This window comes from Merops nubicus, unplaced genomic scaffold (genome assembly GCF_000691845.1).
Source record: "Merops nubicus isolate BGI_N331 unplaced genomic scaffold, ASM69184v1 scaffold13970, whole genome shotgun sequence".
Lineage (NCBI taxonomy): Eukaryota > Metazoa > Chordata > Aves > Coraciiformes > Meropidae > Merops > Merops nubicus.
In genome coordinates, this window is record NW_008584909.1 from 18,848 (window position 1) to 33,521 (window position 14,674).

The 14,674-nt window shown below is 39.4% G+C and overlaps 1 protein-coding gene across 1 annotated transcript in view; it reads right to left on the bottom strand.

Annotated features, from left to right (window-relative positions):
* The window catches only part of AGO2 (argonaute RISC catalytic component 2), a 29,598-nt gene that overhangs the window by 447 nt on the left and 14,477 nt on the right, over positions 1-14,674 (bottom strand). The window contains 11 exon segments of the mRNA XM_008945844.1: positions 158-357; positions 1,164-1,265; positions 2,682-2,816; positions 3,955-4,149; positions 5,239-5,329; positions 7,586-7,745; positions 9,561-9,745; positions 11,897-12,030; positions 13,752-13,874; positions 14,216-14,335; positions 14,536-14,667. Coding sequence (XP_008944092.1) covers positions 158-357; positions 1,164-1,265; positions 2,682-2,816; positions 3,955-4,149; positions 5,239-5,329; positions 7,586-7,745; positions 9,561-9,745; positions 11,897-12,030; positions 13,752-13,874; positions 14,216-14,335; positions 14,536-14,667 — 1,577 coding nt within the window.

Here is a 14,674-nt window from a genome sequence, read left to right on the forward strand (position 1 = left end):
CCTTGCACATACAGTTTTTGCCCACAACATAATTCAGTGGTAGGACCAAACTTACCCTACTCAACTACTAACTGGGGATCCTACTGACCTCGGAATTACCAAGCCCACTTCCTGTTTCCATTTAAATTCTGTAATTATTTAAAACTGTTCCACTCACCTATCATGTTCTTTATCCACCAGATGATACCTGGCTCTGAAGGCCACCAGGTGCGCGTAGTACGCCGGCGCCGGGATGGAGACGGAGCGCGTGCAGCGTACGTACGTGTGACACAGCTGGTAGGTGAGGATCTGCAGCTCGTCCGAAGAGAAGCGATTGTCATCCCAGAGGACGTGGTAATGAGAAGGTCTGCTTGTTCCCTGGAGGCAGAGCACACAGGACATCAGCGTTCCAAAAACACCTCTTTAAAATTCCACCTCTGCGGGTGACGGTGACATGCAGTACAGGCGACCGCTTCCTCGAAGTTCACGTGAGCAATTCCATGTGCCTCAGCAAACTTCTCCTTCCAAAAGGCAAGTGATCTCCATCCTCGCTCCCCATAGAACTGATCCCTTTGCATTTTTGCACTGGATTCCATTCTCCAGGATTTAATCCCTGTCACTGAAGTTAAATGATTGTACTGAACTGCACTTTAGTCTTGTGAAACTTAGATCTGACTAAAGGCAACCAGGGAAGGTAGCTTTAGGCAAAACATTAACAGCTAAAAGCAAACCAACTTGGGCCCATGTTGATTATGCTTTTTTGAGAACAAATTTTGACTTTCAGTACTGTTGTGGTTTAATAGCTTCTGTTTCTGACTGGGAAGAAGAAATTACAAGAAGATATGGAACTACAGTGATACTATCTAAGTGTATTAGTTGTTTCCCAGGAACTGGATGCACATTTCAAGAGAATTTAATGCAAGAGGCAGCTACGTAAAATAGCCCAACTACCTCGCTACCATTCAAACAGGAAAGAAGCACAATAAACTAAAACCACTTCCTCACTGTTTAGTTCCATTGTTTTGCATTTTAACAATGACAGAAGAGCACTGTGCATGGCAGAGATGAAAAGCCAAAATACAGAGGGTGAGCTGTGCCCTGTCTCTCCTGTGCAAAGAACGTGTGAAACACCAACAGGCAGTGCTAGCTTTGAACATATTACCACCCCACACAGAATGCTGTACCTGAATGCCAGCGTGACTACAGAGGTAAAAGTCAAACTCTGATGGATGGGTGATTTTTGTGTCCACTGTGGTACCAGCTGGAATGTTTCCGCTTTTCCCAACCTGTGCAAACAGAGAGTGCAAATACAGTACAGCATGCAAGGGTTTTTTTCTTTTCAGCTGTATAGTAAGGAAAAAAAAACACAAGGGAAAAAATCTGTAAAAAGCAAAATGTCAAGAATAAGAAAAATTGAAACGTAAAACAGAAACTCTGGGGTGTCTCTACTGAAGAGGGGGAAAAAAGGCAAGCTGCAAGATCTGCCTAGGAGTTACCTACAAAGATTAGCTTTTCTGATTCATGTAAAAAGAATTTCCTGCAACTGATTTGCCAAATTCTTTTCACCTTCCCATTCCAAGACAGGTTATTCCTCTGCAACTTTTCTTGTTTATACCTGAAAGAGGACAATCCATAGTTTTAAGACAAGCTTCTTCTTCCCTCAAAAACACTTCACTTCAAAGCAGAACTTAAAAAAAAACTCTTTACTTTATAACAATCCAAGTATAATCACAGCATGCTATCAATAGAAAACCCACATTCAAGTCAGCATTAGAAGTTATAATTGTCTTGAAGCCTAGTGGGCTTCACATGCTCACACAGAAGAGCCTGACAGAAGGAAAACCCCATGACCACCCTATCTGTGAACAGAGGTTTGCCATTAGGAACGTTTCACTGACAGCACTGACTCCATCCCAGATTTGCTGAGTCTCCTCTCCATGCAGAAAGGTGGAATCAAATATGTCTATTTGTACTTCACATAGATACAAAGATGACTGTGGGAGACTCAAAACAATATGAGATGTTCAGTACTAAAAGTCACGTGTTGTGACACTTGATACACCAAACTCTGTGTCCAAGACAACAGACACCTCAGATACTTTAAAGGCAGAGTTAATGGAAAAGTGAAGATTCTCCATGTGTAGGGTTCACTTTACCTAACAACTTCAGTGTCTACATCTCAGCTGGTAACCCAAGAGTCACTGTGCAGGCAATGGCAATCAAACCAGTGAACTTAATAACACTAGAATCAGACCAAATATGCTTCAAAGGGTGTTGGGAACACTGAACAGATCTCCAGTTACAACAGAGTACCCGAGGTAATTGTTCCAGATACAGACACCTACATCATAAACCCTACACTACTCAGATCAATCTCAATCCTTGACTCCTTTGGTGGAAAAAAAACAAAACCAAACAAACAACTGGACATGTGAAGACTTTGATAACAATTTCCAAAAGGATGGGGAGACTTGTTGAAAGGCACATCCTGCTGACACTTCATAAAAGCTTCGTGCCAGTCTATTATAAAGGAGCAGAAAAAGGAAGGTTTTACTTTCCAGGTATAGAGATCTCACCCACTATGTTATGTAGTTCTTCTAACAAGTCTCTTGCTTAAAATAAACAACACTGCTTAAGCAAGCAGTGATAGGTAACTTGGCTGCCTGCTAGATACTTGCTGGTCCCAATTAGCCCATACATACCCGTTCATTTTTATCTGTACAGAAGAGTCTGGTGTGATGCCTTTTCTGCACAACTATAAATGTGATTCCAGGCTGGTAATCCTTTTCTAGTTTAATACATGCTTCTCTGATAGCCAGCAACTCATGATGGAGAACCTGAATCATGAACATAAAGATGTATGATAGATATGAAAGATTGTTATCTTACAGATTACTCTTACTTATCATGCTCCTTCTTGCACTGTCACTCAGGGTAATGAGATGTCAAAGCATGCAGGATCAAACTTTAATTTCTTCACTTAACAAGAACAAATTAAATCACCAGTTTCCTAAGCCAGGAGAGAGCTGGTTCCATATTCGTTCAGCTCCAAGCATAAAGCTTGGACTAATAAGCTGTATGCCAAAATCTTTTAAACTGCCAAATACAAATGAACATTTAATTAGACTGTTGAATATATAACAGCCTAATTACTTTTCAAACTAGTACAAAGGACAAAATGCAGGGTTGCTCAACTGCACACTCACTCCCAGCACTGTGCAGTTTATGCAGGACTACAAGCATCCATCAAAACTGAGAAAGGGAAGTGCAGGAAAACAAGAAGCAATGATTTGGGATTTGGGTTAACTATAAATTAAAAATTCAGGGAAAATCAGTGAAAAATGGAAAAAAAACTAAAGCTCATAAATATTGTTTTACTCAAGTTTACTAAATCAATTTTACGCCCTTCTCATTGGATTTTGGGAAGCTCACTAAATTTTCTATCTTTTAATTTAAATAACATTTAATTTAAATATCATAATACTGGACAGTAAAGACTATGTAAAGATCTTTAGACTATACAGAAAAACATTTCACAAAATATTGTACTTTTAAGTAAACAAAAAATATAAGGAAGTATTTGTTGTATCAGGAATGAAATAAAAGTGCCAGTGTGAAAAGACAGCATTTATTAATCATGGTTAAAAATTAAAAAAAATTATATCAGGAAAATTAGCTTACACTTGGTTTTAAATTACTATCCAAGTCCCATGTGATACAGTTTGCCCAATGTATCTTGAACAGGTCACAGCTGTTGAACATAACTGGGGTGCTAAAACTATACTTTATCATTTATGATTTTGCAAAGGGGAAAGTATTTCAAAAGGCTCATGAAAAACATGAAAACACTTTCTCTGCTCAGGCAGAACCCAAAAAGTTTGTTGAGAATATACTTTTTCCCCTAACTCCACCTACACGAAACTAGATTACGACCAGAAAACTACACCATCAAAATCTCAAACAGAAAAACATTACCTGTTGAAACTGCCCCTCAGAAACACCATCTCTGTAGAAGATGATACGAGTTGGTTTGAACCTAGTCGATTTGTAGAACTGAATGAGCAACTCCCTGACCATGGCAGCCAAATCCTGGATGATCTCTTGGCGGTGCTGCTGGACCCGAACGGTGGCACAGTATCGGTTGGGGTGAGCATCCATGCTTCCTACAACCTGCAGAAAAAATGCTCACTATTAAATCAACTTGAAAGCACTTTAACTGAGGGTTTTCATTAAGATAACTCTATCTCTTTAACAGTTATCTTGTAAACTAAGAGGTTGACCTAGTGCAGATGTAGTCAAAAATCACAATGTGCTTGAAAGACCTTTGAGTTTAGTCTACTTGTGGTAACATACCCTGCTGAAACAGAAGACTTACTTTAAATCTAAAAGACTATTTCTTATTGGCACCTACACATAACTGAAAAAAAAAAACCAAATCAAAACAAAACAAATACAATTTGGAGCACTTATACCATGAAACCATTGATTTAGCTAGGAGTGCACCACAGGAATTTGAATTCTTGACGACTGAGTCCCTTTCTGGGACACTGCATGGATCTGCAAAACTGAAATGTGAGGCACCACAGAAATACCCACAAAAGGGGATTTTTCTGTTTATGAAAACACCAAAATTCAGATATTGTAGAAGTGACATGGGACTGAAATCCAAATTCCGTATGTCAAAAATCACAACTAAGCACAGCTCCATCTGTTTTTTCCCTGGATACTGCTGTGTAGTTTTTGAAAACAGGTACTTGTCTGTGTAGCACCACAGGCTAAGAGAGTGCACAGACTGTCACCAGAGATCTCCACTATTGAATAAGGAAAGCAGCCACCACAGGTGTCTGACATAAAGCAAGCCACAGCCATTCGAGTATTTAAGAAGTTCCCTTCCAAAAGATAACTGCACATCTTGTGTTGCCAGGAAGCTTGAATCCCCAAAACCCACAACTGAGCCAGCCTCAGCTGTAAGTAAATTCTTCACATTTTTAACTGCTGAAAAAGCAGATTTAAACATGCACCAGCTTATTACAGGTTGCTGATAAATAGCTAACAGAAAAGCTCCTCTGTGTATTAGCTTGTAAAATGCCTGAGCTGCTAACGCACACATTTAAGTAATTAGCATCAGAGCAAGCTCTCCAAAGTTTCATTAGATTCCTGCAGAGAAATAATTTATAATACTGTAATTAGGCAATCAGAAGTAACACAATGCAGAGCTGAGCAGCAGGAGAGAGCAGGGGCTGAGGCCGATGGACTCACCGCGGCAATGGAAGGCTTTTTTCCATCCCCAGCTGGTGGGTGAGTTACATCTGCACCAAGGAATATGACAGGCTGCTGAAACACTGGTGGCCTGACAAGGAGAAAGCAAATGTGTAAGAGCAGCAAGGCTTGCACTGAACAAAGCACATTATACCCCACGTACATAGCACTCTGTGCTCCTACAGCCAATCAGTCAGTTTGCACTTGATTGGAGTTGGTCACTTGCACTGTGACAGTGACTAAGAAGTCCTGACTAGGGTTCTAAGTACTTTGGAATATTTTTAAAGCATACCTAATGGTTACTTTCAATTTAAAATGAGTTTAAAAAAAGCAATTATTTATTTTTAAATTGGAGAATTGCAGCCTTTATTAATTAGACCACAGGGGAAAAAAAAAAAGTTTATTTTTTTAGCATTAAATAGCATCTGAGAAAATTGAAGGACTGCACATATACACATGCTACGAATTTGGTTTTGAACAAAAAAGCAGCATTGGAAAAGAAGTTAAAAAAAAAAAAAATGTGGCTATCACAGGTATTCTTTTAGAAGTAGATTAGTTTTTTTAAAACTATGCTTCGAAGTTTTAAACAAACCTTTAAGTTACTAATCTACTGCATCAAGATTAGAACACCAAAACACCACATTGGTAGTTACAAGCTTCAACTCTATTCATTAAAACAATTTTAAAGAGGAAATCTTAGGCCACCAGATTTTTCTCGTGTGGGTATGGCAGGGAAAGGTTATGTGGATAGATTCAGCTGTTTTCAGACTATCTCTAAAAGGAATTTGAAGGTAATTACAACAACATGACTTAGAATGCAATTATACAAATAAAAAGCTGTTCTAGTCTCATCCCCTCAACCAATAAAAATTTGTCACTAAGGAGTTCTGTTTTAAATACCCAAACCCTGCTCTTCCAGAATGCCCAGGTGACGTCTGTAGTTGTGCCATTTTTGCCCCCCCTTTTACTTAATTCCATTTTCATGAATGCAATGTATTGCTACATTGAGCACAACTCAAATTTCTGACCACATTACTGTTGTCAACACCAGCCACTTAAAAGAGACCTTGTATTTATGAATCCAGCATAAAACTACTTATATGACACGTTTGTTTTGTTTCCATTGCCGTATCTTTAACTCCTTTTTGAAAAACAAAACTAGGAAAAAAAAAACCCTCCACCATGCCTTTCTGAAATGGAGACTCTAATATGATGATTTTTAGTTGCTTTAATAGGAGTCTCCAACAAGCATGTTACCCAGGCTGAGTACATTTAGTTGCATAAACAGAATTTAACACGATATACAAAATAAATATCCTTTCTTATAACATGTTCCTTTAACTCCCCCTAACTATTTGTTGGATTACTTTTCAGCAGCTGCCTTCTGACTGGCCTGACTACACCTAAGTGAAAATGTCCTTATCTCTACCAACCAGAATGCTGACTTCTTTGAAACAGGCTCCCAAGAATGACGTAGCAGGTTATTCCCTAAGCTCTCTCTACAACTTGAAACGCAATGACTAAACCCACCATTTTTCTACTGACATAGGAACCTAGTTTTTTATTTTGATTAAAATCTCTATCCTGCACAGGTGAGACAAAACAAGCTGTGTTTTGTTCATTCTTCCATTAGAATTTATTGTCATTGATTTTTTCAATAAAACTGATTAAAAGTTTCAATTTAAGAAAATGGAACATGATACACAAACCAAATTTAGTCTTTAACAGCAAGATCTCTCCTCTTTTTTCTTTTTTAACAAACAAGAAGACACTTATTTCACTCCCACTGAAATACGCACAGATTTTGGTGTCATGCCAGATACAGAATTCAACAGTATCAAAGCAACTTCACAGAATATAGTCACAGTGCAACTAAAACTTCACGTAATACTACTAAGAAATCACAAGGTAAAATGGACCTGGAAACCAATTAAGAGTTTTCTGCTCCCAGCCTCTGCTTTTTTATATGTCTAAGTTAAGACGTGCAACAAAACGAAGAATTTTGACCCCAATAAAGGAAAAGGCACTACTCTTCAATATGGTCTCTGATTCTGAAAACAAGGCAACTAAAATATTATCAATTTTCAATCAGTTGAAAGCTGTACACATCAATGGTCAGTTGCAATAATAATATTTTTTATTATAAATTTCAACTGGAATGAGGATTCCTCTCCAGTCTTTGTAACCTTACTTTTGAGGGACTACTTATTAGAAGCCAAAAGGTAGTTTCTCTGAAGAGTCACTTAAACTACAGTGCTACAAGTAGAGATAAAAGCACCCTGTTATCTCAACATGACCCATGTTCTATTCACCATACAGCATCCTCTCCCTCTGACCCAGGGCTCACCTTCCCTGCGGCAGCAGGATATTATTCACGCCTCCTAATTTGACGTTGATTTTCAAGCAGAGGTTGGAGAGGGTTTGTGGTGTTGTCCTCTGCACATTCTTCATCTGGACACACTGTGTGGCCATGCCCAGCACCGTGTCCCCCACGCGCTTCACCTCCGCTGCAACACAAACAAACCCCTGCACGTTGCCAATCCAGCACTGCAGCAGAAGTCCCCTCAGAGACAGTGAGCCACACCTACGTTTGCAGCAAAGTGGCCACTAAGCCTGAAGAAGCAAGAAGAAATCCAACCGCCAAATCTAATCCCAGCCTCCAACAAAGCTCTGCCCAGTTCTGGACTGCTCCACATGCCATCAGCACAGCACCTGGGTTCCACATCTTTTAACTTATTTTAACCAAGATTTATGTTTTTTTTTTTAAATAACACTCACTGTAATTTTGGAATTACGGTGCCTCATCATCACCATGGAAGAGCCTTTGGCTAATGAAGCAGGTCATATGGACAAGAGGATGATGAGCACTTATTTAATTACTAAACACTGGAGTAGTAAAGGCAGTCTAACAGTAACACACTGAGCATTACCCAGCAATATTTGTGTAGTGTTCAGTAACATTTATGAGTTTATCACTGCACGCTTATCACTTGCATAAGAAACTCATGAAGAACTGTGCTATTCAAAAGGTTAAAATAAAATCCTATTGTTAACAGAATAGAGACTTAAAGGCTTTAGGAGAGTCATGCTTTTACACTCAGAAAAAGAAGAAATTCAGGACACGGGACAGGCTCGAGAAGATGCAATCCCCCCTCAGCAACAGTAAAGGGGAAGGGACTTTTTGAGGAGCAGGGCAAGCAGAGAAGGCAAGACTGTGGGGATAAGAAGTGCAGAGTATGGAAGAGCACAGAGAAAATACAGATGATTATAGAGGGGCAGAAATAACCGTAATTAAAGATAATGATAAGGAAAGCAGATGAGAGTTGTACCACATCCTCTCAGTGGTTAAGCAGAGAAGAGAGTCCCCTCTTAATGCCAAGCAGGGACAGTGAAAATGTCATCTCACACTGAATTTCTACTGAACAAACCTGAGATGAGCCACTACTTTTGCAAGGCTGAATTCAATGTTGTAATAAAGGTACTATTTAATTAAGGTTCCTTTTAAAATCTCCTTTTTATCTTATAAGAAATAATCTTGGATAAAGAAAGTTAGAAAACTATTTTTTGCTATATTAATTGGTGAGGGATGGGATAAAAGAAATCTGCAGCTACTTGGTAGATCTGAGCCACTGGAGAGTTCATGAAGCTATGGGAGAAAAACAGTGGGAGGTGCTGCAATTAGGCAAGTGAAAAATGAGCAGTTTTGCCTATAAAGAGTTACTTAAAACCAAAAATGCATGGTTTATCCAGAACACATTAAAACCTATGGGGGTATGTCTATGTAAAACACACTAACTGTCAATCTGTTTTCAAAAACCAGTTTAAGTTTTCAGCTTCCATGCATGTGTGTCCTCTCAACCCAAGTGTTAAAAACTTAAGTAGAAGAACATCGATTGGCAGAAATCTCCTTCACTCAACTTTTTTTGCCAAATGCTGATGGCATGAGTAAGCAAAGATGTTCTAAAAGCTATGTGGTTCTTGAGGTCCTTACTTCTTCAATCACTTGAATTTTTAGCACACAAATTACAGTAAATATTTTAATCCATGCACATCAATTTTACCAGTGTCACAAAAGCCCTGGTTTAAACTTTCTCACAAACCACATCACAAATGCAACCACCAAGAAAAGTGTGGAAAGGCAAAAGCATAGAGAAAATATAAATCATGCAGCACAAGAAAAATAAAACTAATTTACAGTCCATTCCTTAAGTGGAATTTAGATAGTTAAACCAGAATTAAACTTCTCTCATTTTGATACTTCACAAAGTAAACATATGAAATTGTGACTGAAGCAGACATGCTCACAATTTGCACTTACTGACCATAGACTGGTGTTTTTCCTGGCAAAATGACTACAACAAGCTGCAGCCCAGTGTAAGTGTTCTTGAGGTGTCTGAACATGGGCTCCACGCTGTCAGCCCCCTGGGCGTACTTGCAGAAGCACGGCTGCCCCTGGATGGGGATTCCTGCATCTCTGGAGATCTTCCTCAGCTGCTCTGTGAAGGACCTACAGGATGTAAATCAATACATTAGATTCTCAGGTAGAAACTCCATCTGGATTTTTGTTCTAGTTTAATGGCACAATCCTGTTAAAGTTGCAGAGTTGTGCCATTGGAAAACATGGGAATTTACGCTGAGTGGATGTTTAAATGCCTGTGCCTGTGTAGCCACTGAAGGGAAGATAGGGGAAGATGAGGAAATACTCTGTATTAATAACACCATTACAAAAAACTTCATTTCCAAACTACTTTCTGCAAAAACACTGCTACGATGATATCTGGGATAGCCTGCTCTAGCATACTTCAGTGTGATTGATACTCCCCTGCAGAAATGACTGAAGTTCCTTTGTTCTCTTGGTGAGGAAGACAACCAACAGAAGTTACCAGCAACTGTATCTCAGCAAATTCATCTAACATCAATAATAATTCACAAGAAAAAACCTTGCTAGATATCAGAGGAAGGGTGTACCCTGGAGGGGAAGACAAATCTTCTCAAAGGATGGTACAAACACGTCACGCCTTTGATGGAACTGGTCAGAAATAGAGAAAACCTAGTTTTGTCAGAGGTTTTCCAATGAAGGTTGCCTCAGGCCCCTTGCTAGCAGAGTATGCTGCATTGCAGCCTGTCTCCTCCTGGCTCTTGCAGAAAAGAGGCACATAAGAATCTTCCCTGGCAGAGCCAGCACTCACCACTGTAAGCAGAAAGAGACAGTGGCAGAAAGTGCAAGTGTAAACAGCACAGGATTTCAGCTTACACACCATCCTTACAGATGCACTTCTAAGAGGAAAAGTACTCTTCTCTGTTACTGAGAGCTAAAGCAAGATGATTTTGAAGACTTTTAGGAATTTTGAAGGTGTTTACTCTGATGGATCTACAGTGGCTGAGCTCCAATGTGTTCAACAAGATGTACTACAAGGAAACAAGATGCATCTGGATGCAGTCATACTCATCCTGTGAAGGAATGTCCTTGAATAGTAAGGCCAAATGCCATCTAAGCCATCAGGGAATTTTACTTTGGCTTACCATGATGAAGACTTCTGCCTATCCCTCAAAACTGACTAACTTCTCCTACACAGCATTTCCACTACAAGCAACAGCGTGGAAGGAAAAATCCTCTGGCACATCTGGAGAGAACAAGTCCCTAGCCCTATACCATGGGAAAAGAAGTAAAAGGTAAGATTCCCACTGTTTCCTCATCACTTGTGAGGGAAAGATTCCCAAGCCGTTTGGCAAACCACCTAAAGGAACAGTGTTACAACAACACTTTTAAAAGCCATCACTGTCTTGCATTCACCTTCCAAAGAGCAGCTGAGTCACCTGCTGAGGCAGCTGTAAGAGCTGCACTTGCCTGTGCATGGAGGAAAAGCAACTGTGGGCAAAAGAAGGGATTAGACAACCCATCTACACACACCTTCCCTGCTCCAGCAATGATGTCACTTAACAACTCTCTTTCAGCCTTCATGTTGCATCCAAACATGAAGAAACCACATCTAAAAGTTTCATTCAAATGCTTGAAGTCAACAAAATAACTAATCATCCTTATCCTGCAAACAACATGTATGTTGCACTCAACTAGAGGGTAGAAAGTGTTAGACAAAGGTGGGACTGCTTTCAAAAGGAAGTTTTTAAACAAGTCCTGGATGAATAATTCTATTCCGTCCAACGAGGAAAAGAACCTAAGACACCACAGATGTTAGCTTTCACTCTCGACAAATGCTTCATGATTAACACCCATCATTACATTGTTTCAGTCATCCTAAACTCAGCCCCAGGCCTCACTGGCCAGAAACCTGCCATACAGCATTAGCTGCTTTTGGTTAAGTCTGATCTGGAGGATTTGAAGATGATGATTTCATTGAAATCATATTGGCATCATTTAAAACACAGAGACAAAAATTCAAGAGCACTGTTAAAAATGTATTGCCACACGTTAAACAATTTAACAAAATATATAACCTAAAGAATTAAGTGAAATTATATTATTTCCACACATAATAAATAATAAAATCACCATTTTATGAGAGACAAAACTTCAAAAGCACTGTTAAAAATGTATTGCCAAACAATTTAACAAAATATATATCCTAAAGAATTAAGTGAAATTATATTATTTCCACACATAATAAATAATAAAATCACCATTTTATGAAACACTTACTTAAGATGAACTTCAGTGCACTGGCGCTGGGGAGCGAAGCACGCAATTGCCCAAACCTTTATTTCAATGCCAGTGTGAAACTGTTTATTCCTCATGTCCCAGACCCCTTGAACTGGTGTAGCAATTGCTTTATTCTGTAAGAAGGAAATACACCAAACACACCAATATAATAATGTAAAAATTGATTCATGCTAGCAGAACTCCTTTAGCTTCTACTTCCCTCCAACCATTTATATCCTCGGGTCTCTCTGTACTGTTCAAGCATCTATTCTACCTTACAAAAATCACTCTATCACTGCAGCAAGACAGCTTGCCAGCCAGGGGAAAACTAAAGCTCATAAAAGTAAATCTCATATTGTTCATTTTTATTGTTGATGGTTTCCTTGGGTTATATAAATCAGCAGCAGACAGACATTACAGAAGGACAGTAAGTCAGACACTCATGCTTGGTATGTAATGGTAACAAGAACATATGTTTCTACAATGACTTTACAACCCTTCAGTGAACTCCCAAAAGCAACTTAAGTATTATCAATATTTTACACATCATTAAGTGGAGGCAAATAGTGGTTCGATGTCACTCAGCTCTAGAAAAAATAGGAACAAGCTATCAAAAGATGATCAATTATTCAACTTTGACCTGCACAACACTTTTTTTCTTCCCCACCAAGCAGGCATCACTGTGATGGATTATCTACAGGATAAGGGATATAATAAGATGATTAAAGTAGCTCTGGTGATGTTAATTACCTTGTAAGTATTAGCATCCTGTAGATGTTTTAGACAAGTTGTGTCTGCCTTTTCACTCAGCAGCACCAGCTAAAATCTACAGGAGTTTTTCAGGACACATACACAAGCCTGATAATTTATTCTGCAGTTGTGTCTGCTAAAGGCAGTACCTCCCCCACTCCAACCTTCCATCACTCAGCTGCCATTTAGCTCTTGTTCCCTCTGTTCCTCTTATGCTAGAATATTTAATGAGAGCACTCTCCCTACCCAGAACTGGGCAAAAAAGCTGGTTTATCTTAACCTGCCAGTGAAAGATTTGAGCTTATCTGCCCCATTTTGTCTGAAGAGCTTCAGGCAGAAGACAAGATCCTCCTCCCATTGCAGGTTTACAGAGGCAACAGTCTGATTTGTGCCTAGGGCAGAACTATTCTCAGCTGGCAACACAGGATCTAAAAAAGGTTCATCAAAAGTTGCCACAAGTTAACTTATCCCAGCTACCAAAGCTTTCATCTTGTATAAAAACAAGACATGTTATACAACTGATAGAAAATCCTGTTTCTCAAGCTTTTTCTGAAAGATGCCACAGCAGGAAGATTATGTCAGAAAGGTCATCTCAAAAGCCATTTTGAAGAAAAAACCTGTGAGTAAGTACTCCCACAGGAAGAGACAGCTCAGAGGAAAACATGCTGATAGAGATAACACCTTAAGATAGTTTTTCTAAATACAGCTGTTCCACGCAGATGACTCAAGAACAACCAGAAGGTCAAGAAGATTTCAGAGTGGAAATATCAACAATAATAACTGAAGTTGTCTCTGTTCTTCCCCATGCATTGATCTGAACCACTATTTGCAGTTTTCCTCTTGCAACACACAAGGGTGAGTGAAGAAAAAATACACACATTTTTCTCTGAAGTTCACATAAATGCATTTTTAACCTGGCTTTCCTTCCAGAAATAAAGCAGCGATTAAGGGAGATGCCAAATAGCCATTCTATTGAAGGACTTTCAAAACTTATATTTATGTTCTCAACATTTCACTCGTGATGATTTATGCCATTACACCCAACGTGATTAAAGAACCACACTCCAGGAGTTGTCACAGCTGGCAGAGTGTCTGTTCCACATACCCTGCCTCCATAGAGGATGGAAGGAGGCTGCAGGACCCGACCAGTCACATCTGTCATTTCATCTTTCACCATTATTCCGAACTCACGAACGTAAGGGTCTGTATTAAAACTCGCACTCCGCATCTGAAATTAAAAGGAATGAAGATATTTCTTGCAGAAATAGAAGTTCTTTTCATGAGATCTAAAACTTTCTGTAATAGCCTGTAGTTAGGCACATACCCCTTGATGCCACTCAACCAGAGTCTCTGTCTGTTCCACCTGGAGATGTGGAAAATTTCACGTAAAGCTCCAAAAAACCCACTTGAAAATCTTTTGTGAGAATGTATTTGTCTGATTAATGGAGAAAGACTTTTAAAACCAAGCCCACCACCTGTGTGTAGTGCACAAACTATTCATTACCTGCCAATAGCAGGAAAAAAGAAAGTGCCTCACTACATTTGGCTCATCTTTGACAGAGCACTCACCAATTTGCTGATCTCTTCCTGACGGTCAGGTGCTGATCTGGCAGTTGCTCGAATCATAGTGGAAGTTTGATTGTCAGTGAGTTTCTTTATGCATCTTTGTCCTGCCACTATGTTGCACACCTGAAATATCCCCACACAATGGAAGTTAAAAATCACAACACAACTGGGATGTTTTCTCCCCCCCGCCCCCGTTGCTGCATAACATGATTTCTGAAGTTGGTTATTCAAAAAATATTCAAGCCTTTTTTCCTCTGACCATTCCCAGAATGAACTTTCCTCCCCCATTCCCAGCATGCAGTATCATCTGCAAGTTTACTTGCCTCAAGAGGAAGGTATGTGTGTTTCTGCTCCTGTCCAACTTGTAAACATGGAAGGTGAGGATAGCGTAAAACTAATTTATGCCTGTCCTTAAAATACTGAGCTACAGTGCATTCAACAGTTTGTCCATTCTCCTGCTGA